Here is a 25,570-nt window from a genome sequence, read left to right on the forward strand (position 1 = left end):
TTCCCCCCCCTTCCTTTCTTTTTTTCCTCCCCCATCTGTCCTGTACTCAAGCTGGTAACCTTCTACAAAAGTGAAACAGCATTCTTCTGCTAATTTAGTTTCACTTTCTGGATTATTTTACTTACTAACCAGGCTCAGAGCTCCAGTCTGAACATCTTCCCTGACAAACTCAGTGTGTTATATATTCATATGGTTCCTTTATTGTGAGGTCTGTATCTCCAGGGTTAGCCTAGCTGATTCTCTAGAACTCAGGGCTTTAGGATCCCTCCTGAAGGATGAGTCCCTGTGCATTCCTTCACAAGAGTCAGCATGAGATTTTTCCACTGGGGAGGGATGGGGCCCTACCCTGCACCCACATTTACAAACACAGGCTGGTCCCAGGCCCCTTGTCTGCTGAGAGGGGCAAGTCCTGGGCTGCTTGAACGAACAGCATCACACGGGGTGTTACTCTCAACACAACACACCCCTCCTCCAGCACCCCCATGCACCCCTCCCCTAGCACCCCCATGCACCCTTCCTCCAGCACCCCCAGCACCCCACTGCACACCACTGCACCCCTCCTCCAGCAGCCCCCTGCACCCCACTGCATCCTTTCTCCAGCACCCCCAGCACCCCACTGCACCCCTCCTCCAGCACCCCCAGCACCCCCAGCACCGCACTGCACCCCTCCTCCGGCACCCCCCTGCACCCCATTGCACCCCTCCCCCAGCACCCCACTGCACCCCCCTGCACCCCTCCTCCAGCACCCCACTGCACCCCTCCTCCAGCAGCCCCCTGCACCCCTCCTCCAGCAGCCCCCTGCACCCCTCCTCCAGCACCCCCTGCACCCCTCCTCCAGCACCCCCCTGCACCCCTCCCCCAGCACCCCCCTGCACCCCACTGCACCCCTCCCCCAGCACCCCTCCCCCAGCACCCCCCTGCACCCCTCCCCCAGCACCCCCCTGCACCCCTCCCCCAGCACCCCCCTGCACCCCTCCCCCAGCACCCCCCTGCACCCCTCCCCCAGCACCCCCTGCACCCCTCCTCCAGCAGCAGTTCTCAGTTCCTCCAGGCAGAGGGGTGATGGCAGAGCTGCGCTGGTGAGGCTGTGCCAGTGAGGCTTCCCATCCTACCCCCTCTCCGTACGTCCCCAGTTCTGCCAGCAGCCACATTTAAGCTCCCAGCTGAAAGCCCTGGGAGCAAGCAGGGTGTTGCTGAAGACCTGCCTGTTTCCCAGCCCAGAGCACAGCAGTGCAGACAGCTGCCTGCACAGTTCAGGGGCTGTGAAGGGACCTGAGCCCAGCCCACACCGCTGCTGCCACCACCCAGCTCATCCCACAGGGGCTACCAAAGGGTCCACAGCCCCCTGATGCTGCTCCTGCTCCTTAACCTGAAACAAAGCAGCCAAAACAGGACACAAGATTTCACCTCAGCTTTTCTTCAATAAAAGCAAAATGCTGAGAGGAAGGAAATAAACAAAAAAAAACCAACCACAAAACCCCCAAAAGAGAGAAAACCCTCTTCCTTTTTTAGTAAAATATCAAGGCCAACGTGTAATAAAAGCCTTGCTGGTGGGAACAACCTCCATAAAGAGAGGAAACAAACCCCTCCCTGACCTCCACACCCCACTGACTCCTCACTGCTCTCTGCAGCACGCATCCCCCACGCCTCCCAAGGCTGCTGGGGCTGTAAGGACCAATATAAGGAGGTGTAAGGACCAATATAAGGAGGTGTAAGGACCAATATAAGGAGGTGTAAGGACCAATATAAAGACATAAAGAGGTGAGAGCAGGGAATAGGAAGTCATTCAGCCTCCTGCTTGTGGCTTTTTCAGTGATATGGCAACGTCAGCTCCCACCAGAAGAGAGCTCCTGGGAGCGTTTCACAACCACACTGTGTTTAATTAGCAAAACTTAAAAGGAATTGGTGAAACTTGAGGCAAAGATGCCCAATACCAGGATGCCTCCCATCAGCGCCTGCCCCAGTAGGTCTGTCCTGGCTTTACAGGTGGGCATCAAACTCCTGGCACGTTTTCTCAGGGATTCTCTGCCCCTCAAGATACAGGATAAATAAAACCCAGACTGGCAGGTTCTTCTGACTTCTAAGATTAGATTAATACATTTCATGGCAGTAACAGGAAGAGCACTTCATTACAATCCTCATTTTGGAGGGAAAGATGAAATAAATTCAAGTAAAAAATCTGCATATTCAGGAATTTTAAGGGAAACAGGAAGAAACCTCATCTGTAAAACTCTAACCCTGATACCTCCAACCTCCCCAGCCTGGCTGGAAGAAACACAGCCCCCACAGGAGGGATTTATTTATTCTTTTCTCAACCAGCCTACCTTCCAAACCAGCATTTCCAATTCATTTTATCAACACTGCTCCAGCAGCAAACGACCCCAAGGTGGGAATCCTCAGCTAACTTGAAGAACACTTGATGAAATAGCTGTTCATCTGTCCTAACCTGCCTCCTAAGGGGGGAAAGAGCTGCTCTTCCACATCCTATGGGACACATCCACACCTCAGGAGCCAAGCCCGAACCCCACTCTGCCTCCCGCAGAAGAAAAGGGGTCAATAAACCTCCCATTTCCTGCAACCCCCCCCCGACGGTCCCTTCTCCCTTTCACAAGGGGAAGGTCTCCCTGCCCGGGGCTGCCCTGCTACCTACAAAGGGCCGTTCTCCTTTTGTCTCAGCGACTAGAAAAAGAGTAAAAAAAAAAGACACCAACACGTCTGTTCTGTTCCCGGGCAAGGGGGCTGCGCTGGAGCCGCGGGGAAAGGGCTGTCCCAGCGGGGCAGAGGCGCGGCCCCCCCCTCGCCGAGGGGGTCACAAGCCCCCACGCCAGAGCCGTAAGGGCACCCCGCTTCCCCCCATCCCCACCATCCACCACCCCCCCGGCAGAGCCGAGCCCCGGTCCCAGGGAAGGGAACACCCCGCTCCGCTGCCCGCGTCCCCGCCCTCGGAAGCGGCTCCCCATCCCCCGCCCGTCTCAGGGCTCCTCTAGCATCCCACCGAAACCCCGGCCCCGCCGAGGGGGGCACAGACCCCCCACCCTGCCCCGCCGAGGGGGGGGGGCACAGACCCCCCCCCCCTGCCCCGCCGAGGGGGGGGCACAGACCACTCCCCCCCTGCCCCGCCGAGGGGGGGGGGGCACAGACCACTCCCCCCCCTGCCCCGCCGAGGGGGGGGGGGCACAGACCACTCCCCCCCTGCCCCGCCGAGGGGGGGGGCACAGACCACTCCCCCCCTGCCCCGCCGAGGGGGGGGGCACAGACCACTCCCCCCCTGCCCCGCCGAGGGGGGGGGCACAGACCACTCCCCCCCTTCCCCGCCGAGGGGGGGGGCACAGAGCCCCCCCCCTGCCCCGCCGAGGGGGGGGCACAGACCCCCCCCCCCTTGCCCCGCGGAGGGGGGGCACAGACCCTCCACCCTGCCCCGCCGAGGGGGGGCACAGACCCTCCCCCCCCCCCCGCCCGGCAGCCACCACCTCCCGGTGTCACCCTGGGGCGGGAGGCGCCGCTTCCAAACCCCCCCCCCACCCCCCCCCAGCTCACCCCGCCCCGGGCGAAGCCGCCCGTCCCGGGCCAGCAGGCCCCGGAAGGGAGCGGAGCGGGGCTGCCCGTCCGGCGGGGCAGTTCCCCGGCTCCCGGCGGGGCTTTCCCCAGCCCCACAAGTAACTTGCGGGACGCTCCGCCCGGCCGCGGCCCCGCGCAACAAGTTCCCGGGCCGGGCCCCCGCCCCGCCGCCGCTCCCCGGCCGCCGCCGCCGCCGCGCTCTCACCTCCGCCATGTTCGCTGCGCGGCCGGGCCGGCGGGCGGCCGCGGGAGAAGGGAGGGGAAAGGGGGAGGGGGCGGAGAAGCCGGGCAGGGGTCACATCGCCGCCGCGGCGGAGGAAGCGGCGCCGGCGGGTCACGGTCTGCGCGGCGGCGGCGGCGGCCGGGGAGCGGCGGAGGGAGGGAGGAGGCGGGGGCGGGGCGCGCCGCGCGCTACGTCACCGCGCACGCTCCCCGCCGCGCGCTCTCCCCGCCCTGCCGCCCCTCCCCTCCTTTCCCCTCCCCGCGGTGCGCGGGAAGCCCGCGGCGCGCGTGCCGCCCCGCCCCGCCCCTCCCCTCCCCTCCCTTCCCCGGCGCTCCCCCGCCCGTCAATCAAGCCGCAAGCCCCGCCCCCCACCCACCGCAGGCTCCGCCTCCTCCGTGTCCGCGCCCCCCGGCCGCTCGCTCCCCGCCGGCACCGGCTCCCCCGCGGCGCTGCCCCCGGGTCCCGCCGCTCCCCTCACACCCGGCCCGGCGGGCGGACTCACGCGGTGAGACGCACAGACGCGGGACTCGGGGAACGGGCGGCTCCCGGCCCGTCAGGGGCTGCGGGGGAGAAGACCGGCAGCGCCAGGGTGGCCCCTAGGTAAAGGAGAGACAGACACAACGGTTAAACGCAGCCGCGCAGCCTCCCCGCGCTGCTCCCTGGAGCCCCTTCCCCCGGCTGCCTCACCTGCCCGGGGCCGCGGCGGTCCTGGGGCTGCTACGGGGACGCGCGCGGTCCTGCAAGGCAAAGGGGAGAGCTCCTGAGCCAGGCGCCCGGCATCGCGATCGCTCCTCAAAGACGGGGAAGGCAGCCCGGCCCGGCCCGGCGCCGGGGGAAGCCCCGGGTCGCTGCCGGCCTGGGGCGGGGGCTGGGCCGCTACCCCGCCCTTCCCCTCCCCGAGGGGCACACAGGTCACCCCCGAGCCGCTCCCCTACCGCCAGTTTTCCCACCGAGCCGCGTTGTAACCCCCCGGCCGCGCTGCCCGCGGGGCGGTGCTGGGTGGGAAGCGGCCCCAACTTTGCTGACTCAAGCAAACGAAGGGGGGGGGGGGGGGAAGAAACACCCCCCCCTCAACCCAACCCCCAACCAACCCCAACGACCCCAAAGCCCGGCACCTCCCTCCCCCGCAAACCCCAGACCTGCCCCGCTCCCCGCCACCGGGGCCGAGTGCTACGGCGGGGCGAAGGGAAGCTCCCGTCTCCCCGGGCCGCCGAGGACCTTTGTGCTTCGGTGACAAAGGGGGGAGCGGGGGCTGCAGCGGCCCTGACGGCAGGGGAGGAGCCCCGGGCCGGGCAGGGGGCGGGCGCCCCGGGGCGGCGGGCAGGCGGGGCGGGCGGTGTGCGGCCCAGCCCCGCCGGGCACGGAGAGGGGCCGCGGGGACGGGGAGGCCGCGGGGTCCCTCCGCGGGCGGGCGGGCGCTGGAGGGAGGACGGGGAGGCGGGGGGGGACGACCAACGCGGCCCGCGCGGCGCGGCCCGGCCTATCGGCGGCGCCGTCCTTGGCAGCCAATCGCCGCGCCGCGTCTTGGGGCGCGCTGCCATGGTTACCGTCCGACGCCTTGGCCCGGCCCAGGGTGGTCGCCATGCAGGGCCCCGGCGGCGGCGGGCCGCGGCCTCCCCCGTGAGTGGCCGCTGGGCTGGGCGCGGGGGGTAGGCGGTAGGGCTTTCCCCGCGGGCAGCCCGCGGAAGGGCCGGCCCGGCTCGGGGTCTGCCGCCTGAGAGGCGGGCGGCTCCAGGCATGAAGCGGGGCGGGGGGTGGGCTCTGCCGGTGTCCCGGTCCGAGCGGGCGGCCGGCGGCGGTGAAACCGGCCCCGCGGTCTCCGGCCCCTTTCTTACCGCATCGGCTCCCGCAAAAGCAAAGGCCAGTGGAGCATCGCTCGGGCTTCTACCTTGCGGCAGGCACTGCCCTCGCCCCTGCGCACCTCGCTCCTCCCGTGGCGCCCTGAGGAAGGCTCGGGACGCCGAAGGAATCCCATCCTTTCAGGGCTGCCACCCTGAACGGCTCAAGCCTTTTAACCCCTTCTTAGAAAGCTGAGGGAGAAGCGGTTTGGCGGTTGCCTTTGGCTGCTTGTGCTCTTGTTGATTGAAACGGACCTTGCGCGGCTGGTTTCAGGGTGAGGTGCGGGTCCGGAGCGAGTTCCAGCAGCCGGCGAGCCAGCATCCTCAGCGGCATCAGCCTGCACAGGGCAGCAGCGTTCAGACGGCAATCCACGACGTCAGACGGCAAAGCCAGGGACAGGGGGTCTCTCGTGGGTAACAAGTATGCCACACGGGTGAGGAGCCTTGTTACACCGCTACTGAAACCTTCTGAGTGAGAGCTGTGGGTGTGGAAACGGCGTCAGAACGCGGGAGGGAGAGGGAGGGGGAAAGAAAAAGCCTGTCTGGAGCTGAAGAGCTGTGGAGAAATCAAGTGATCCAAGACAATCCAATCTGAAATTAAAATCATTAGTGTCCAAAATGAACCTGCAAGAGTAATAACTGAAAAGAGTAACCATTCCTCCCTAATCTGAGAACTGTGTGCTTTCAGATCTATGGGAGATGCTGGCTGTAGCACCTCTATATCTTTACCTAAACCCCAGAAGATTCCCATAACATAATTTGAGAGCTCTGCCTAATGACCTTACCAAATACCCACTGATAATAATGTATTCTGAGCAGTGTAGTTAAGAAGAGGCATCACTGTTTATCTCCCTGCTTTTGCAGTCACTACAGTCACACCATCAATGCTCTTGGTGGTCACTACAGAATAAATAACCCAGAGAAGACAAGGTTTGGCCAAAAAGTTGCTCTGATACTGAGACAAATGTAGTTTTTCCAGATATTTTGCAGCCATTTCTATAGAGTGAGTTCCAAATAGAATCACAGATCACAGGGGTGGGAAGGGGCCTCCAGAGCCCATGGGGTCCAACCCCCTGCCCAAGCAGGGTCCCTAGGACAGGGCAGGGCTGGAATCTCTCCAGAGAAGGAGACTCCACACCCCCTGGGCAGCCTGTCCCAGGGCTCCCTCACCCTCACTGGGAAGAAGTTCTTCCCCACATTGGGGGGGAACTCCCTGTGCTCCAGCTTGAGCCCATCGCCCCTTGTCCTGTCCCCACAGACACTGAGCAGAGGCTGCCCATGGCCCCTGTGTCCCACCCTTCAGCTCTTGATAAACACTGATCAGATCCCCTCTCAGGCTTCTTCTCTGCAGGCTGAACAGCCCCAGCTCCCTCAGCCTTTCCTCCCAGGGGAGATGCTCCAGGCCCTTCAGCATCTCTGTCCCTCCTCTGGACTCTCTCCAGGAGATCCCTGGCTGTTTGATCCCAGGGACCCCAGCACTGGACACAACACTCCAGTGGGGCCTGACCAGGGCAGAGCAGAGGGGGAGGATCCCCTCCTGTCACCTGCTGCCCACACTCCTCCTGATGCCCCCAGGATCCCATTGTCTCTCCCAGCCCCCAGGGCACACTGCTGGCTCATGGCCACCCTGTCATCTACAAATAAATCCTGGGCAAAGGTGACAGCCCTCTAAGGCTGAGCCCAAAAGGGAGAGCAGGAATGTACCCCCCACCCCCCTCTCCCTCTTGCCACTGGTGTGTGTTTGGCATCATTTACAGAGGGGACTTCATCTGTTCTGTCACATTCCCACCTGGATCAGGAAACTCTTTTTGATCCAGATGAGAGAAAAAGCCTCTTTGCTGTGGCTGGGTTTGGCTACACAGTGACATTAGTGTCATTTTTTTCCATCCTCAGGTCTTTGATGATGAAGGGAAGGATGTGACACCCCACCCACTCTTCTGTTTGGATCCACACAGAGCTGCCCCCAGGAAGGGCAAGCTCTCAACACCAAGCACTCACTTTGGGGCTGCAGGAGCTGGTTTTCTCTCTTGTTTTCCTCTGCTTCAGCCATCAGGAGTGAATACTAGTGTAGGCTCTTTCCCAAGGTGAGTCAATAAGCTCTCTCTTAGACCCTGTCTCACAGGGTTCCTCTCCTGCAGTGGCTGCACATCTGCTCTGCAGAGATACCCAGTGCTGGAGTAATTGTGCAGGGCTCATAATTATACTCTGTGGTGAGAATACAGAAACACACCTATTGCAGCTGCCATGTAAAATGGAAGGAGTAAGAACAGATGGAACAAGTGGAATTTATTTCACAGTAAGGCAATCAGGTAAACCATTCCCTGATTTCCTATCCCCTCTGTGTCCACTCCCTGATTTCCTATCCCCTCTGTGTCCACTCCCTGATTTCCTATCCCCTCTGTGACCATTCCCTGATTTCCAATTCCCTCTATGTCCATTCCCTGATTTCCTATCCCCTCTATGACCATTTCCTGATTTCCTATCCCCTCTATGACCATTCCCTGATTTCCTATCCCCTCTGTGTCCACTCCCTGATTTCCTATCCCCTCTATGACCATTCCCTGGTTTCCTACCCCCTCTGTGACCATTACCTGATTTCCTACCCCCTCTGTGACCATTCCCTGACTTTTTTAACAAGCTGATCCCTTCCAATGAGTCTCATGTGCATTTCAAAGACATTTCAGCACATGCAAAGCCCCACAGGCTCTAAACTCTGGCTGAGAGCAGTGCTGTCTGTGGCTGTGCCTTACCACACAGTAGGTAGCCACACTCCACATGATTATCTGCCTCAAATGAATCGGGGAGCTCCACAGCTCCTTTTCCATCAGCTGTTTGGTGCCTCAGGATATGCTGTCAGAGGAATTCTTCCCTTTCAAGTCTCTTTTCAAACCATTTCATTATTTGCTTTCCTAAGCTGCCTGTGACTTCTTTCACAGCACAAGCATCCCTGTCTGTGCTATCCAGTCCTCTGTGGCTTTGCTACCCTGATAACAGCCCTATTTTGGTCGTGCTTTGCTACCTGATGCCTGGACTCTCACAATACTATTTCTGTCTCACTGAAGGACATGCAGAAGCAGCAGCACATCTTCATCAAACGCATCAGTGGCTGAGTCTGTGCTGGATGAAACAGCAGAACCTGCCTCCCAACGAGACACAACTGCTGGTGTAGCTGGTAAAGACCACACACTGCATGATTCAAGGTGTAAACTGTCCTCTGGAGCTCTGTGAGGTGCTGTGGTCAGTGGATGAGAGATGCCCAGCACTTCAAAGGAACTCAGTGCCTCACAAGTTTTGGCTCCTGATCCTTAGAATACTTTTTACAATTAATTTGTCTTCTTTTAGACTCAGAGCAGAAAAGATCTCACTTGTTAACCTCATGTGATGTTTCAGATGTGCAGGTGAGGCAAGAGGAGGTCAAAGAGGAGCTGACAAAGGAAGACTTAGATAGGAGAGTGGACATCTACCTCACAGGGACAGAAACTCTCTGGATGCTGGATATGCCCCCTGGGATGGTGTCTGTGGAATCAGAAGATGCCAGCAGAGTTCGGTGCGTGTGTGGGTAGTTGTGTATGTGCCTGTAGTGTGCATAGCACACCCCATTCCATTCAGGTCACAGGAGGGGATCCTCCCCCTCTGCTCTGCCCTGCTCAGGCCCCACCTGGAGTGTTGTGTCCAGTGCTGGGCTCCCTGGGATCAAACAGCCAGGGATCTCCTGGAGAGAGTCCAGAGGAGGGACAGAGATGCTGAAGGGCCTGGAGCATCTCCCCTGGGAGGAAAGGCTGAGGGAGCTGGGGCTGTTCAGCCTGCAGAGAAGAAGCCTGAGAGGGGATCTGATCAGTGTTTATCAATAGCTGAAGGGTGGGACACAGGGGGCCATGGGCAGCCTCTGCTCAGTGTCTGTGGGGACAGGACAAGGGGCGATGGGCTCAAGCTGGAGCACAGGGAGTTCCCCCCCAACGTGGGGAAGAACTTCTTCCCAGTGAGGGAGCCCTGGGACAGGCTGCCCAGGGGGTGTGGAGTCTCCTTCTCTGGAGAGATTCCAGCCCTGACCTGTCCTAGGGACCCTGCTTTGGCAGGGGGTTGGACCCCATGGGCTCTGGGGGTCCCTTCCACCCCCTACAGCTCTGTGATTCCTGCTGATCACAGGGCCCTGAACAGGCCATTCCCGTGTAGTTTTGGCATTCTGACTTCTGCCCATTCCCATCTTCCCTTGGCTTAAAGCCCTCTTGGGCCTGATTCTCTCTGTTGACAAGAGAGCCTAAATTCCTTCCAACTCCACCTCCTTGGTCAGACTCTTCCCCTCTCTCCTGGCTGGGTTCAGGCAGGCCGGGGAAAGCAGGGGACGGTGACCAGAGAACGTGTGGGACACGGGGGGTGGGGAAGGGAAGATGGGGAGGTGTGGGTGGGGGGACAGGAATTACAGTGCTTAATTTTAACCAAACCAGTAAGAAACTGCAAATCCCCACCCTGGCTGTTGTGTGTAGCTTTACAGCCAACTGTGTCTTGATAACAAGGGTGCAAACAAGCTAAGCAGGCCTTGACTTCCTGAGAGGCCCTTCAGCGTGCCGGTGGCTACAGAAACCTCACCCCACCACCTTGCCTGTCAAAATACCCCATCTCCACTTTGCATCCAGTGTGTTTCCACTGCAGTCACCTCCCTGGACTACCCTGACCTTTGGTAGGGAGTTAACCCAGAGCACATTGGGGTTTTGGCTTAGTCCCAGGCCTGACAGGGACAGAGCACAGCAAAGTGCTCTCCGTGAGGGCCACCAGAGGGGTAAACTTGTCACACAGCTCTTGTAGGCACAAACCCTGAGGCCTGATCTGCAGCTTACTGTGCTCAGCAACCCAAACAGCTCCTCTGAGCGAGTCTTTTCTGGTAGCACACACACAGAGCTCATGGTAGGACTCCAACCCCCACTGCCTGTGCATCGGGCGGGTGTGAGTTTGGGGAAGGAGGAAGAGGAAGAGCATCCTATGATTCAGACTGAGCTGGTGTGCACAGCACGTATTGCTAAGTATCTGGGAGGAGACAGAGACTTCCAGAAACCTGTGGGTACGACCCACCCCTGCAGTTAGAACACTGAAACTGAAATAAGAGCCAAAGTCCCTGCAGAGCCCCAGGGCTGGACAGGCTGGAAACGTACCTCACTGTCCCTCAGCCACACTGCTTTTCACTCCCAAGCCATGAGAGCTGCATACTCCTGACCTCTGAGTCCCACCAAAGGTGGTTGGAGTTAGGATTCTTCCTGATGCTGATGCCTGCTGGTTTAGAGCAGCCTCACAAGGTCAGAAGTACCTCCTGAAAGACAATAAGTGAAATAAACCCCAGCAATCCAAACCCACCCAAGCAGTAAATTCATTACATGGAGCATCATCTCCTGTTAAACTTGTGGTTAAATACACCCAGAAGTTGAATTTAAATGTCTTTTTTTTCCCCCAGAATGTCAATATACAGTTTTGTTTGTTGTTTTTCCCCCTCCTCAAGGGAGAGGAATAGGATTTACGTTGACATGTGTGAAAATAGACCTGGTAACGACCGCTATGTAGAAAAACCCATGCAAACCCTTAATGGAGCTGTGAAGAACAAGGAAGTGCAATGTGACAAAATCACCCTGGAAGACAAAGGTAAACTCTCTGAGGGCCTTATAGGAGAGGGGCTATAGTGGGAATGGTCTCCCTTTACTACACTGTACCCTTAGGGCTCATTATGACATTTAGTTTACTTAATAAATACTCCTTTGGGGAAACTCCAGCCCCCAGCTAGATTGGGGGATCTCAGCACACTCCCTGCACACAGGCAGGATATTTAGGAAAGGGTTCCTTCTTCTCTTCTCCTTCTCTTCTCCTTTTTTCTCTTCTTTTCTCTTTCTCCTTCTCCTTTCTTTCCTATTCTTCTCTCTTTCTTGTCTTTATCTTCTCTTTTTCTTTCTTAGCAGAAGATGTTTCCTCAATGTTGCCCTCCAGAGCTTTGCTCTGAGGTGGGCTAGCATGATTTGCAGTGCCCTTTTCTGCTCCTCCCAGTGCCTGAGCATGGGCATCCTACACTGCAATAGCCCCTTTGCTAGCTGAGAGCTGCCCTGCCCTGCCTGCCTCAGCACTCTGGAAGCAGAGGGAGCTCCTCAGGAGGCAGAACCCCTAATACTCAGCCACACTCCTGAAATAGGAAAGGACACAGTTCCCTTTTCCCCCCCTAAACTTTTCAGTGATGCTGGTTTCTAGTTCTATTTTCACAATGCAAAGAAGAGAACCTCTGTTAGGAGGCATAAAGCGTTGGGGAAAGCAGAAAATCTCAGCAGTCTCACAAGAGAGATGCAACTTCACAATTTTACAAAATATTCAATCTCAGTGCTTTAAAAAAACCCTCCAGCTCTGGGTTTTAGGTGTGTGTGCTGAGCTTTGCTTCCTGGTGGATGTTTTCTTGTGTGTAGGAGGACAAAGAAAACCATGGGGAATGCTGGTTCAAACATTTTTCCTTGCTGCTTGTTAGGGTTTCTGACATGAGTGAAAAGAAAAGGAGAAGTAAAGCAGAGATTAATCTGATCTGAAAACATCCCTTCCCCTTTTTTGTGTGCCAGGAGCATCAGCAGGGCTCGTTCCAGCCCCCACTTGAAACGCTGAGTGCACAAAGGCAGGGGTGCAGAGCGTTGTTTCGCTGGGAGATGGCCCTGCTGAAGGGAAGCCATGCACCAGGAAGGTTCAAGGAATTTTTGGGGGTTGGAAGTGACCTCCAGAGATCACAGAGTCAGAGAATCACAGTGTTGGAAAAGCCCTTTAAGCTCCTGGAGTCCAAGCGTCCCTGTCCTGTGCTGCCCCAGCTCCCTGAGCACCTCATCTCCCCTCTGTTAAACACCCCCAGGGCTGGGGACTCAGCCCCTCCCTGGGCAGCCTGTGCCACAGCCCCACAACTCTGCCAGGGAAGAACTTTGCCCTCCCAGCTGAGCTGACCCTGCCCTGGGGCAGCTTGAGCCCATTGCCCCTTGTCCCATCACCTGGTCCAACCATCCTCAAGTCCAACCCCAGAGATGCTGCTGCAGCTGCTGTGATCACACAGTGCCTGTTGCTTCAGCCTCATCCAACCCTCAGCTGGTGTCAGAGCCTCATCTAATCCAGCCTGATTCATTTCCAGGGGTGATGGTCACTGCCTGGGACCTGTACGACTCCTTTAACCCATCAGAAGCAGAACCCAGGTCACAAGTGGGAAGCAGCAGAGTCACAACATGGAAAAGCAGCGAATCTCATGTGACTAAAGAGGAGGATCTGAGCACACCCATCTCTTCTGATGGAGCTGACAGCTTTCCAGGTTTACATTTCTGCCTTGTTTTCATCCCTTCAGACCACACATAACCCTTGGTCTGCCCACGTGGCACTTGCAAGAGAGTTTCCTAAAGACTCTTGGACAGGTCTGTGCTGAGAGCTTTTCAGTAGGCTCATCATCAAGGGACTAAGAAGTTTCCTTCCCAGCTCCAAAACCCACAGAAATATCCCATCATACTGCAGTTCTGAGCAGTAAAAGCAAATAAAGTAAGAAAAAACTTCTAGGGGAAGTATTTTCTGACAGCAACAGATACTCTCTGCTTTTTACAGGTGGGGAGGAGGCTTCTTAGCCCCCTGAATTTTTACATGCCAAACATTATCACATTCAACCTGGTTTTTTTCAGGCAGCACAACTTCTATAATGCTTTTGGAGAGCGCTGCCCTTGCCAGAATGCACAAGGAGGAGGAGGAACGCTGTTCAGAAGCTGTACTGGCATCAGAAAACTTCCAGCAGGATTTATTTTTCATGGAGAGGGTTCTGATGGAGAATATTTTCCAGCCCAAACTTGCAGCTTATCGGCAACTCCCTGTCCTTTTAGGTTTGTTACTTATTGGCTCCCCTGTTTTCAGCACATTGAGTTTTGTTCCCCCTTGAATGTAGTTACAGAGGAAACAGTTAAGGAACAGGTTATTTCACACTCACTTTCACAGGCATCCTTACCATTCGTGGTGGAAAAGTTGAGTAAATGAGTTCTGAGTTGGCTCATCTCCCTTCACTGAGATTTACTCAAAATATTAGGCCAACTTCACAGAATCACACACTCCTAGGGGTTGGAAGGGACCTCCAAAGCTCCTAGAGTCCAATCCCCTGCCCAAGCAGGGTCCCTAGGACAGGTCAGGGCTGGAATCTCTCCAGAGAAGGAGACTCCACACCCCCTGGGCAGCCTGTCCCAGGGCTCCCTCACCCTCACTGGGAAGAAGTTCTTCCCCACATTGGGGGGGAACTCCCTGTGCTCCAGCTTGAGCCCATCGCCCCTTGTCCTGTCCCCACAGACACTGAGCAGAGGCTGCCCATGGCCCCTGTGTCCCACCCTTCAGCTATTGATAAACACTGATCAGATCCCCTCTCAGGCTTCTTCTCTGCAGGCTGAACAGCCCCAGCTCCCTCAGCCTTTCCTCACAGGGGAGATGCTCCAGGCCCTTCAGCATCTCTGTCCCTCCTCTGGACTCTCTCCAGGAGATCCCTGGCTGTTTGATCCCAGGGAGCCCAAACTTGTTAGGATACAGATTAACTCTGCTGCTCCTCCAACCAGATTTTGCATCAGAATGCCTTTTACAGAGTTTTAAAATTTATTTTATATGGAAAGCACCTGTAAGCAGAAGTTTTAGCCTGCTAGATGCTCAGTTTGTAACAAAGGGTGTTCTCTGCAGGCTGTAAGAGGCATTTCCTCTTACAGTACATTTTACTTTTGACAAGAGGCCCAAATTAGCAAGGAGATTTAACGAGGAGATTGCAAAAAGGCACCTTCAGGCTGCATTTCCTGTACAGGATCTCTTCATGCCAGCCAGGAGGACTTTGCTTCTGACAATACAGCAGCTGCTGTAGTCTTATTAACCCTGATCTGAGATCAGTTTATGATTTGCACGTTGTATAAAACAAAGCAGTGGGTAAACAAAGAAAATACTCAGCAAACACAGTCTAAAAATAGCCTCCAGTTCTAACTTTCCCAGATAATGAGCCACTTATTGCAGCATCATGTAACTTAGCCATGGGCTTTCAGCCACCTAAGGGTGGCTCTTTAAAATTTGCCCTTGAACTTGGAAAAACATCCCTGTTTAAATAGATCTTTACACATGAGGGATTAGAAACATCCCTGGTGGGGGTAAATTTATCACTTGTTGCTGAGTAGCTAAATCCACTCATCAAACACTCAGAGTGTAACTGGCACACTACAGCCTAGTCCAGCCCTTTAGCCACAGTGTTGGGAAGTCTTAATTCCTCACATCCTCATTTATTTTCCTGCAAAATATTTGCTGCTAAGGGCAGGGTTTTTTCCCTCCTGATGCAAATGAGCAGAGTTTGATAAGTGAAACGTTCCTACTCACTGTCTATCTGTGTATTTTAGATCCTGATGTCACATCAGACACGAGCGGTACAGTAGCAGCTGTGGAAGAAGCTCAACAGGAAGAGCATGGCAAAGAAAAGGAGGATAAGGAAGAGCAGAAGGAAGCATTCATGGACCCAGCAGATCTGCCAGAGCTAAATAAAACTCCAGAAGAAGTTGTACCTCCCAGGCTGGAGCGACTCTGGTCGTACATATGTGATTTAACGAGCGGTCACAGCGTGAGCTGTATGGCTTGGAGCAAAGTCAACCCAGTGAGTTACCCAATTGCTTCTTCTAAGTAGCTTACAGAAGGGTTTAAACAATTAATAAGCTGTTTACAAAAGGGTTTAAGCAATTAATAAGCTCCTGGGTTTGATGTGCTTTGTTGGGAGGGATCGCTCTTGGCCATCTCCACACCTTTTATATCCCCCCCAGGGATGGTGACCCCACCACCAGGTGACCCTGGGCAGCCTGTCCCAGTGCCTGACAGCCCTTTCAGTACAGAAATTCCTCCTGATATCCATCCTAAATCTCACCCAGTGCAATTTTAAGCCATTAAAAAGCCACAATAGGTTAGATGCCACAGCTTTGCTTCTAAGGAATCTCCCAAGAAAGCAGAATTCATCAACGTCAAGGATAAGATACATAACAACAAGTGCTGGTTTCTGAGCAGCCAGCCCAAGTTCATTTAATTTGGTTTCAGTGGAGGTGAGAATGACTCAGACATCTCCTCTTTCAGACTAAGGTTTTAACAGCAGAGCTCTCTTAGAGCCCCAACAAAAATAACAGATGGAGGGAAGGTAAAAAGCAGGTGAGGATGAGAAACATAAACCCAGTAAGATTGTCCCAAGGGGGAAAATAAAATAGAGAGAAAACCATTTCATGATGTTAGTACACCAGCCCCCCAGACAGTCTAAAGCTGGACACATTTTACAGACTTCCCAGTGAGGGTGAGGGAGCCCTGGGACAGGCTGCCCAGGGAGTGTGGAGTCTCCTTCTCTGGAGAGATTCCAGCCCTGTCTGGACACCGCCCTGTGTGACCTGTCCTAGGGACCCTGCTTGGGCAGGGGGTGGGACCTGATGATCTCTGGAGGTCCCTTCCAACCCCTGTGATTCTGGGATTCAGGCTTAGAATTATAGGGGGGGAAAACCCCTCATTTTAAAGTCTTGCTTTCACAAAGCAATAGTTTGTGTAGGAAAAAAAAACCATGAAGTTGAAGCCTAAAATTTTGCTGCTCTCTTACTTCTGCTTCTGGAAAGGGATAAACTGAATTCTTTGGACCCCAGTGTAGAGAGATAAAAGCTGGGAGTCTGAGGTGGTCACTGCAGCTCCTTTTGCAGCCAATGCTGAGAGAAAAGTGGGAGTATTATTATGTCCCCCATTAGATGCTGCCCATTAAAATATGGCTATAGAATAACACCCAGTCCTCTCTGGAAGGGGACATATTTTATGATGGCCAGGGAGGGGACACTGCAGACACAAGTGATGGTGCCCATGAAGGCACTTCCAGTTGAACCAGTTCCCAGTGTTCCTGACAGCTGACCTTCCATTCCCCTGTGGTGTTTGTGGGTGACAGGGGCATCGCTTTTCAGACTGTGCACCAAGAGCCACCGTTCCCGCAAAGTCACCCCCCAGAAACACACTCCTGAGCTTCAAGTTAACCCCAGATACCTCTGTTCTCTGCTTTTAGGATCTTCTAGCTGTTGGCTACGGAGCATTTGACTTTAGAGAGCAGAAGACAGGCTTGGCTTGCTGCTGGTCGCTGAAGAACCCCACGGTAACGAGCTGCCGGTTTGGTTCTTCCCGCTCACGCACCTTCCTGCTCTACGTTTGTGCTTCTTCATTCATCTCCTCTTCCTGTTTCAAACAGCAAGACCCAAGGCTGCACTGGCTGGCTGAAACTATACCCTCCTGGGAAATGGGTTTCAATTCAGTACCCAGCAACGTGCTCACATCTTCCCCCAAAGCAAGTGTGGGTAGGCAGGAGCTTAGTCCCTGCGCCCATCCGCCCTCCTGACTGGTGCTTCCCAGAGAGGTGCTGGCTGTACTGGTGGTTTGGTAACGCCAGCAACTGGTCACAGGAGCTGAACTCATCACCCACAGCCCACCAAACGACTAACAGATGGTTACAGCCCTTGGGTAACACCATCTGTGCTAGGCAACTTCACAATGCAGCTCTCTGTACCCCATTTTCAACCCCCACAGCGACCTACCCAAGGCTGTAAATCCCTTTTTGTTCCTCCTGTGGGTAGACCCAGGTGCTTAAAAGTTATTTTCCTGGGCTGCAAAAGTCTTGAGCACAGCAAATGTGAAAAGAAACTCAATTACCTTTTGTTTTCCAAAATCCATAGGCCAGTTGTTCAATACTTCCAGACTCTCTTTACAGAAAATACCTGTATTTCACATTTAAGGATTATCCTTTCCACTCCATCTTCTGTTGTGCCATGAAATTCTCTCAAGCTGAAGGAAACATATATAATTAAATATAATTACCTAATCCACCTTCTCATTATGCTGCCAAAAAGACAGGAGCTGTCACAGAGACAGCAGTTACACCCTCACACATCCATCTGAAATGTGATCCTTTTAAAAGTAGCCATTTTTTCCCAAAATAAGTCTTGGAAGGAGCAAAGTGACACATTAAAAATCACCTGATTGCCATCAAACCACACAACCTGAGTGTGATTCCTTCTACAAGCTTCACTTAGCCATATTTATGTCTTAGGCTACTATAAATCATGCAGAGTCAAATCTCTGATGAGGAATTATCACCTCAACAACCAAATACTCTCCTAATCCTGGGCATCACCGTAGCCCCCAAGTCCTGAACATTAGGCAATGAGGCCTGGCATGGGCACTGAGATACAGTTCTTGCCAAACTAACACTCTGCTGTTTCCTTTTGCAAGATCTTGTGATTTTAAGGATTTAATTTTATAACAGAGCTGAAGACAAAGACCCCACACTGCACCCACATAGCTGAATCTTGGGGCACTTGATTTTTTTGCATGTTTGCCTTGGACCAGACCCATCTAACTTATTTTACAGCATCACATTTCTGCACAGGCTGTATTTTTCCCCAATTTTATCAGTCCTAGCAAGAAATAAACCATGCCATTTAGACTGTAGTACCCCAGATCTCTCTAGAAGTGGTCACTATGGTCATCACGGCTCGAACTTTCCAGCAGAGCCTGGCAATTTGGTACCCAGTGCTGAGAAATCATTATAGAATCATAGAATAGTCTGGGTTGGAAGGGACCCCAAGGGTCCCAGAGCTCCAACCCCCTGCCACAGGCAGGGACACCAACCTCCAGGCCTGGAGCCACACAAGGTTGCCCAGGGCCCCAGCCAACCTGGCCTTGGACACCCCCAGGGACGGGGCACCCACCCCCTCTCTGGGCAGCCCCTTCCAGCCCCTCACCACTCTCTCTGCAAACAACTTCCCCCTAATCTCTCCTCTCCCCCTTCCCTCCTCCAGCTTCACTCCAGCCCCTTGTCCTGCCAGTCTCTGCCCTTTAACAAGCTGATTCCCCTCCTGTTCCTGGGGTCCCTTCAGGGACTGGGAGGCTGCAGTGAGGTCCCCCCACAGCCTTCTCTTCTCCAGGCTGACCCAGCCCAGCTCCCTCAGCCTCTCTCCCTAGGGGAGCTGCTCCAGCCCTCTGAGCATCTCCGTGGCTCCTCTGACCCCTCTCCAACAGCCCCACATCTTCCTTGTCCTGGGGCCCAGCCATGGACACAGGACTCCAGCAAACTGAGGAAAAATAAGAAACTAACTTCAAATATTCTCGTGTTTCTCTCCTGGTCAGTGGCCAGAGCGTGTTTTCCAGTGTGAACATGGTGTTACTGCTCTGGAATTTTCAAGGACAAGCCCAAACCTGTTGGCAGTTGGAATGTCCAGTGGTTCTGTGGTGATCTATGACGTACGGAGCTGTCAGGATGCTGCGCTGTTGGACAGCAGGTAAGGCTGGAGTTTCCTGCCTCCTCCCACCTCTGGTCACATCTTAGAAAATCCCAGATATCAAAATACCACAGGTGAGTTTGTGAGGTCTGTGTTTTTACAGGAACTAAGCAAAATGTACCTCAAAGGATGGGCATTGCATCTTCCATCAGCAAAGGGGTGGCAGCAGGGACAGGGAGGGGATTGTCCCTCTCTGCTCTGCCCTCCCCAGCTGGAGTCCTGTGTCCAGAGCTGGGCCCCAGGACAAGGAAGATGTGGGACTGGTGGAGAGGGGTCAGAGGAGCCACGGAGATGCTCAGAGGGCTGGAGCAGCTCCCCTAGGGAGAGAGGCTGAGGGAGCTGGGCTGGGTCAGCCTGGAGAAGAGAAGGCTGTGGGGGGACCTCACTGCAGCCTCCCAGTCCCTGAAGGGACCCCAGGAACAGGAGGGGAATCAGCTTGTTCAAGGGCAGAGACTGGCAGGACAAGGGGGCTGGAGTGAAGCTGGAGGAGGGAAGGGTTGATGGTCACTATGAAGTGGGACGTTAATTATTTTTCAATACTATTGTCTTTCTTTGTCTATGACTTATCAAACGCATTTTTTTTGTCCCAGTGAATCTTTAAACAAACACACAGGTCCTGTGTGGCAGCTGAGGTGGGTGGAACAGGACAGAGGTACCTCAGGAGATGGCAAAAAGGAGAGGTTAATGTGTATCTCAGCAGACGGCCGAGTAACCGAGTGGCTTATACAGAACAGACTGGACTGCAGGGGTAAGCATCCCCCCCCCCCCCAGCTTTGCAGCTGAGGGAAAACACCTGGAATTGCAGTTGCTTTGTTGTACTTCAGGTGATGTGCTGTACAGCAGTTACCATGCACAGACCAGCTAAGAGCTGATCCATGAGCTGTTCACAGCCCTGTCACACCCCCATCTGACCAAACCTCTCGCTGTGTCCACAGATCTGATGAAAATAAAGCGAACAGAAGGGGAGAAGAAAAAGGTACCAGGTGAGAGAGAAAGGAAGAAAGAAGCTCTGATATCTCAGCAGGCAGCTGGACTGTGCTTTGACTTCCACCCAAAGGTAGGAAGTCCCTGTACTGGACACTGGGGAGGCTGCACTTCCAGTGCTGGGTCCAGCTCTGGTCTCCTCACCATCAGAAGGACAGGGAGGTCCTGGAGTGAGTCCAGAGAAGGGCAACCAGGCTGGGGAAGGGGCTGGAGGGCAAATCCTCTGAGGAGCAGCTGGGGGAGCTGGGGGTGTTGAGCCTGGAGAAGAGGAGGCTGAGGGGAGCCCTTCTCCCCACCTCCCCTGCCCTGCCAGGAGGGTGCAGAGAGGTGGGCGATGGTCTCTGCAGCCAGGGGACAGGAGATGGGACAAGGGGCAATGGGCTCAAGCTGCCCCAGGGCAGGGTCAGCTCAGCTGGGAGGGCAAAGTTCTTCCCTGGCAGAGTTGTGGGGCTGTGGCACAGGCTGCCCAGGGAGGGGGCTGAGTCCCCAGCCCTGGGGGTGTTTAACAGAGGGGAGATGACGTGCTCAGGGAGCTGGGTCAGCACAGGACAGGGACGGTTGGACTCGATGGGCTTAAAGGGCTTTTCCAACCTGGGGAATCTGTGGGCTTGGAAAGTCCATCCTGGCTAAAGCATTCCCCAGGAGAGCTGGGCAGCAGAGGAGGGATCCTCAGCTGGAGCTACATGAATATCCACTACCCCGTGCTGGTGTTTAAGCCTTATTTATTTCTGAAACAACTTGCTTCCTGGCTAATAACAATGTTACCCAGAGTGGAGGATAGAGAAAACCAAGGAGGGAACCCCCAAACCCCACAGCAGTATCATTTCAGCCCTGTTACTCACTTTTGCTTTGGGTCAGACCCCAGGGTGGGTTTCCTCTGCATTCACCAAGAGCATCTCCCGAGCCCAGGACCTTGGTGGCTGTGCTGCTCCTCTGCATCCAGCTGAGCATTCCATCCACAGAGCATCTCAAGAATCCAGGCACCTCCCTGCATGGCTCACCAAGGTCACTTTGAGGAGAAAGGACTGATTTCCAGGAGTCAGAAGCCACCTTGTATGGTGGTTTTGCACCTTCTGCAGAGGTGGAGAGCATGCAGAGCAAACCTGACACACAGATCAGGGCATCACAGCATCCTGACACCTCCACACCTCAGAGGGCTGTCACTGCCAAACTCATCCTGTCCTTTGTACGTTCTGGATGAGTGATAAATGGGTTAACCCAACTTTGGCTACTCCTACCTTTCTTTCAGGAGCCAGATGTTTATCTTGCTGGGACAGAAGAGGGACATATCCACAAGTGCTCCTGTTCCTGCAGTGAGCAGTTTCTAGAGACATACAGAGGCCATAAGGTGGGTGATGCTTTTTCTATGTAACCACAGCAGAAACTCTTCAGTTACACTCACAGGTGTAATATTTCTTTCTTTATCTTTACTAAACAAAACAGCTGCAATAAAAAAAGAATCTAAACTTCTTTTCATCACATTAAGAATGAATTTGTACAGCATAAAGCCATATAGGGTTACTTTCTACAACACTCAAAGGATTTTTTAAAAAGTACTTTATTAAAGCTTGTGCTATAAAGTGTTTTAAAGCTTCAGTTCTGGCTTTATTTCAAGAAAAAAAAATCAAGCAGTAATCTGACTGTCCTGGAAACCACAGTTAAATAGCCTTACCTCTGGGAGAGAGCCAGCAGAACTTTAAGAGCACCTCTTCTTTTGAAAGTCTTTCCTTCACCCCAGAAGATGCCCTTTCAGCACTGGCTCCTCCTAACAGAATTACAGAATCACCAGGGTGGAAAAGCCCTTCAAGCCCATGGAATCCAACCACCCCTGTCCTGTACTGACCCAGCTCCCTGAGCACCTCATCTCCCCTCTGTTCAACACCCCCAGGGCTGGGGACTCAGCCCCCTCCCTGGGCAGCCTGTGCCACAGCCCCACAACTCTGCCAGGGAAGAACTTTGCCCTCCCAGCTGAGCTGACCCTGCCCTGGGGCAGCTTGAGCCCATTGCCCCTTGTCCCATCTCCTGTCCCCTGGCTGCAGAGACCATCGCCCACCTCTCTGCACCCTCCTGGCAGGGCAGGGGAGGTGGTTCCAGACTAACACACAGTTCTCTGTTTCTCCCCACACACCAAGGGTCCTGTGTACAAGGTGGCTTGGAATCCCTTCAGCACTGACATGTTCCTAAGCTGCTCTGCAGACTGGAGCATTAATCTGTGGCACCAGGATTCCCAGACGCCTGTTTTAACTTTCCATTCTGAAGCTGTTTTCGTCTATGACATCGTGTGGTCTCCAAAATCGGGCTTCATATTTGCAGCAGCCAATGAAAGCAGAGTGGAAATTTGGGATCTTCATGTCAGCATGTAAGTAATTAATTCTCTTGAAGAAGATTGGGAAACCACATGGCACAAAGGCTACAGGTTATAGGATCCCAGCCTGGTCTGGGTTAGGAGGGACCCCAAGGGTCCCAGAGCTCCAACCCCCTGCCACAGGCAGGGACACCAACCTCCAGGCCTGGAGCTACACAAGGCTGCCCAGGGCCCCAGCCAACCTGGCCTTGAACACCCCCAGGGATGGGGCACCCACCCCCTCTCTGGGCAGCCCCTTCCAGCCCCTCACCACTCTCTCTGCAAAGAACTTCCCCCTAATATCTAATTAAAACCTTCCCTCCTTCAGCTTCACTCCATCCCCCTTGTCCTGCCATTGTCTACCCTTTTAAAAAGTTGATTCCCCTCCTGTTCCTCTCCTCCCTTCAGGTGCTGGAAGGCTGTAGCTTAGAAATGCTGTATCTCAGTTAGCAGCAGCCAGGATTTTTGTTCTGGCAACAAAACACTGCCTCACTTCCTGGTTCTTAAGCTGATCTGGATCATAAATAGCAAAAGGGGCAACATTTATCAGGCCTGCATTGCTGCTAGACCTCAGGGATGGTCCTGTCCAGGCAGGCACAATGCTACCTGTGTCATCACTAATCCTGTCCTCTGTGGGGGTTGCAGCCTGAACCCCGTGGGCTCCTTCCTTGCCAGCCCAGGAGGGAAACACACGTCCGTGCTCTTTGCCCAGAACACCGACTGCCTGCTCGTGGGAGATGCTAACGGAGCAGTCGGTGTGTTCCAGCTCCAGAACCTGGCTGCTCCTGGCAGGAAGAAGGTAGGGATGGCTGGGAAGGGGTGATGGTCCACTGAGGCTTGTGTGCTTGATGGCACTTCTTCCTCAGAAAGGGGTTTCTGCTAATGATCTAGCTAGTAACTAATCAGTCTGATGGGCTTCCATAACCGGAGTGAAACCCAAGGTGGCTCCTGCCCTTGGGCATGCTGTACTGCTAGAGAAACTTCAGGAACACTCAGGTCGACATCAAGCTTCAGGTTTCACTTGGTTGCAAACCCAGAGGTTCTCCACAGCTGGATTTGGCAGGGATGCTCAGGCAAGGGGGGGAAGGTGGACCTTCCTCTGGAGGTGCCTGCATGTGGCACAGCGCCCTTCCCTGCTGACAGTGCAGGAGGGACGTGGCCTCTCCTGCCCACCCACCAGTCTCACTTCTTGGTGTCAGCAAACCTGTTAACCCTTCAGCTGGCTCTGTGTTGTCCTTAACCTTAGACACCATTGCTTATCCTGGTGAGAGCCTTCCTGTCCTTGATGCCCTGTGAGAATTGGGCTTGCCTTACAACTGGGTTCCTTTCCAGTCATCACATTCCATGTCAGCAGCAGTATAAAAGCCAACCAATGTAATCTGTGACCCCCTTCTGTTGAGTTCTCCATAAATCCACAGTCCTTTATCCCAAAGCCTCCATGGCCTTTTCCTTGCATGGCAAAGCATGGAAACTCCTGCTGCCAGCCTGGATACTCCAGCACCAGGTGGATCCCTCCTCCAGTATCTGCCTGCAGCCACCACTCCTTTCTCCTTTCAGCTCAGTGAGCAGCTTTGGCTTGCTGGACTCAGGTCCCTGATTTATTAAGTGAAGTTTTAAAAGTCTCTTTGCAGTTATGTGAAGTTTTTAAAGTCCCTTTGGAGTTATGTGGTACAATATGCTAAACTTTAGTTGCAGAGAATGAAGACGCTGACGTTATGCTAACCTTCACTCTCAGGGTATTAAGCATTCTTGATTGCACTTAGGAATTCTGGGAATTACCAGCCTTGTTTGCCAAATGCTGTAAACCACAGAGAAAAAGAGATTTCCCTTGAAGACAAGAAGTGAGGCCCTTGTTGTTAGAAAACCAAATCAGCATGTTGGGATTTTTTCCCCAGAAACAACCACAATGCAGCCCAGGTCCTCTGAGCAGAGATATTCTGGGGTAGCTTTCTAGGTCTGGCACCAGGACAGGACCACAGATACCAGTGCTTAATTTCAGAGACTTTGGGCACGTGGCATAACCCGTCACTGTGTGGCAGAGGGAGCCCTGCTTTCCAGCATCACCCTTTGCCATCGCTCCCTGTGCTGCCAACTCAGGGTCTCCCTAGGCTCAGGCACAGACAAGGCTTAGCACAACAGGGTCTGTGCTACAACTGATGCTAAAGGGACACAATCACCTCTAAGTACAGCTACCACGCACATAGCATCTTGAAAATTAATTCCCTGTATAATCAAGAGCTGTGCTTGCATGCTGCTAAGCATGATGCTACAGCTGCAACCCAAACTGGCCAGCCAAGCAGCGCTACCTTCAAGGAACACTTCAAGTGTTAACACCATGCCAAAGAAGCAGCTGTCCTAGCACAAGCTACCTGGCTGCTCACCAACCAAACCAGTCTGTTCTTGGTTTGTAACTGGGAATTTTGGGTCGCTGGGTGCCTGTCGCAGATGGGAGAGATCAGAGGGATGCACTTCACTCCTAAGAGAGGCAACACTTTGTTTATTGGTCTAAAACAAAAGGGTGTAACAGTGTTTGGTAATAAACATGACAGTGATTAAGATTTGAGGGTAAGGTAATCTTGATTAGTTAGTGCCTAGAGAACAGGGTCAGATGAACCTGTTAGGGGGACCCTCCTGTTGAGTCACAAGGTTCAGAAAGAATCCCCTTGCTTTCTGAACTCCTCCTCAGAGAGGAGCCCAGGTGCAGCTGGATTCAGTCTTAGTCCCAGACTTGGTCAGTGGTTTATGTCTAAAGGGTTATATATATATGCAATCAATCCTTTATATATCTTAGCTCAGATCACAAAGTCAAATGCACTTATTCTCAACTCACTTACCGAGGATCTGTTGTGGATCTGTTGTGGCAAGGATTCTCTGGACCTCGAGGAGTAACCTTGGGAGGCACCTCTTTCAAGGGGAGATCCTGATGTATAGCCTGCAGTCTTCTCAGGAGAGCTCAAAGGGCTCTTGGGCTGCTCACTATTTATGGAGTAAGAGGATTGGCTCATAGTCCAGGTAGACTCATCAGCATAGACAGCCCTTGGCTAGTCTGTGGTTACATGTCTTCCTGAACTCACTGTGAGGAGGATGCAGACATCACAATCAACACCAGTGGTTATCAATCAATCAATCAATCAATCAATCAATCAATCCAGGTTTACAGGGAGTCAAGAAAAGATGGGGGCAGTGGGGGAAGCATCCCATCACACTGCTCTTTTCTCCCCCTCTTGTTTTACAGGTTGATTCCTTACGTGACATAATCACTTCCCAACTGGTAAACAGCAAGACAGACTTTGTGTGGCATTAA

The 25,570-nt window shown here is 54.1% G+C and overlaps 1 protein-coding gene across 1 annotated transcript; it reads left to right on the top strand.

Moving 5' to 3' along the window:
* Positions 1-5,363: 5,363 nt before the first annotated feature.
* Positions 5,364-25,570, top strand: DNAI4 (dynein axonemal intermediate chain 4; the record flags this gene model as incomplete). The annotated part of the gene is made up of 18 exons (XM_084265851.1): positions 5,364-5,401; positions 5,894-6,053; positions 7,513-7,591; positions 7,742-7,796; positions 8,682-8,791; positions 9,010-9,166; positions 11,108-11,247; positions 12,749-12,922; positions 13,281-13,475; positions 15,003-15,253; positions 16,673-16,759; positions 18,787-18,938; positions 19,529-19,686; positions 19,874-19,995; positions 21,172-21,270; positions 22,055-22,281; positions 22,912-23,065; positions 25,502-25,570. 18 exons carry the CDS (start codon positions 5,364-5,366, stop codon positions 25,568-25,570), a joined length of 2,427 nt encoding a protein of 808 aa, XP_084121977.1.

The sequence above is a fragment of the Gallinula chloropus genome (assembly GCF_964237585.1).
Source record: "Gallinula chloropus genome assembly, chromosome: 6".
Taxonomy (NCBI): domain Eukaryota; kingdom Metazoa; phylum Chordata; class Aves; order Gruiformes; family Rallidae; genus Gallinula; species Gallinula chloropus.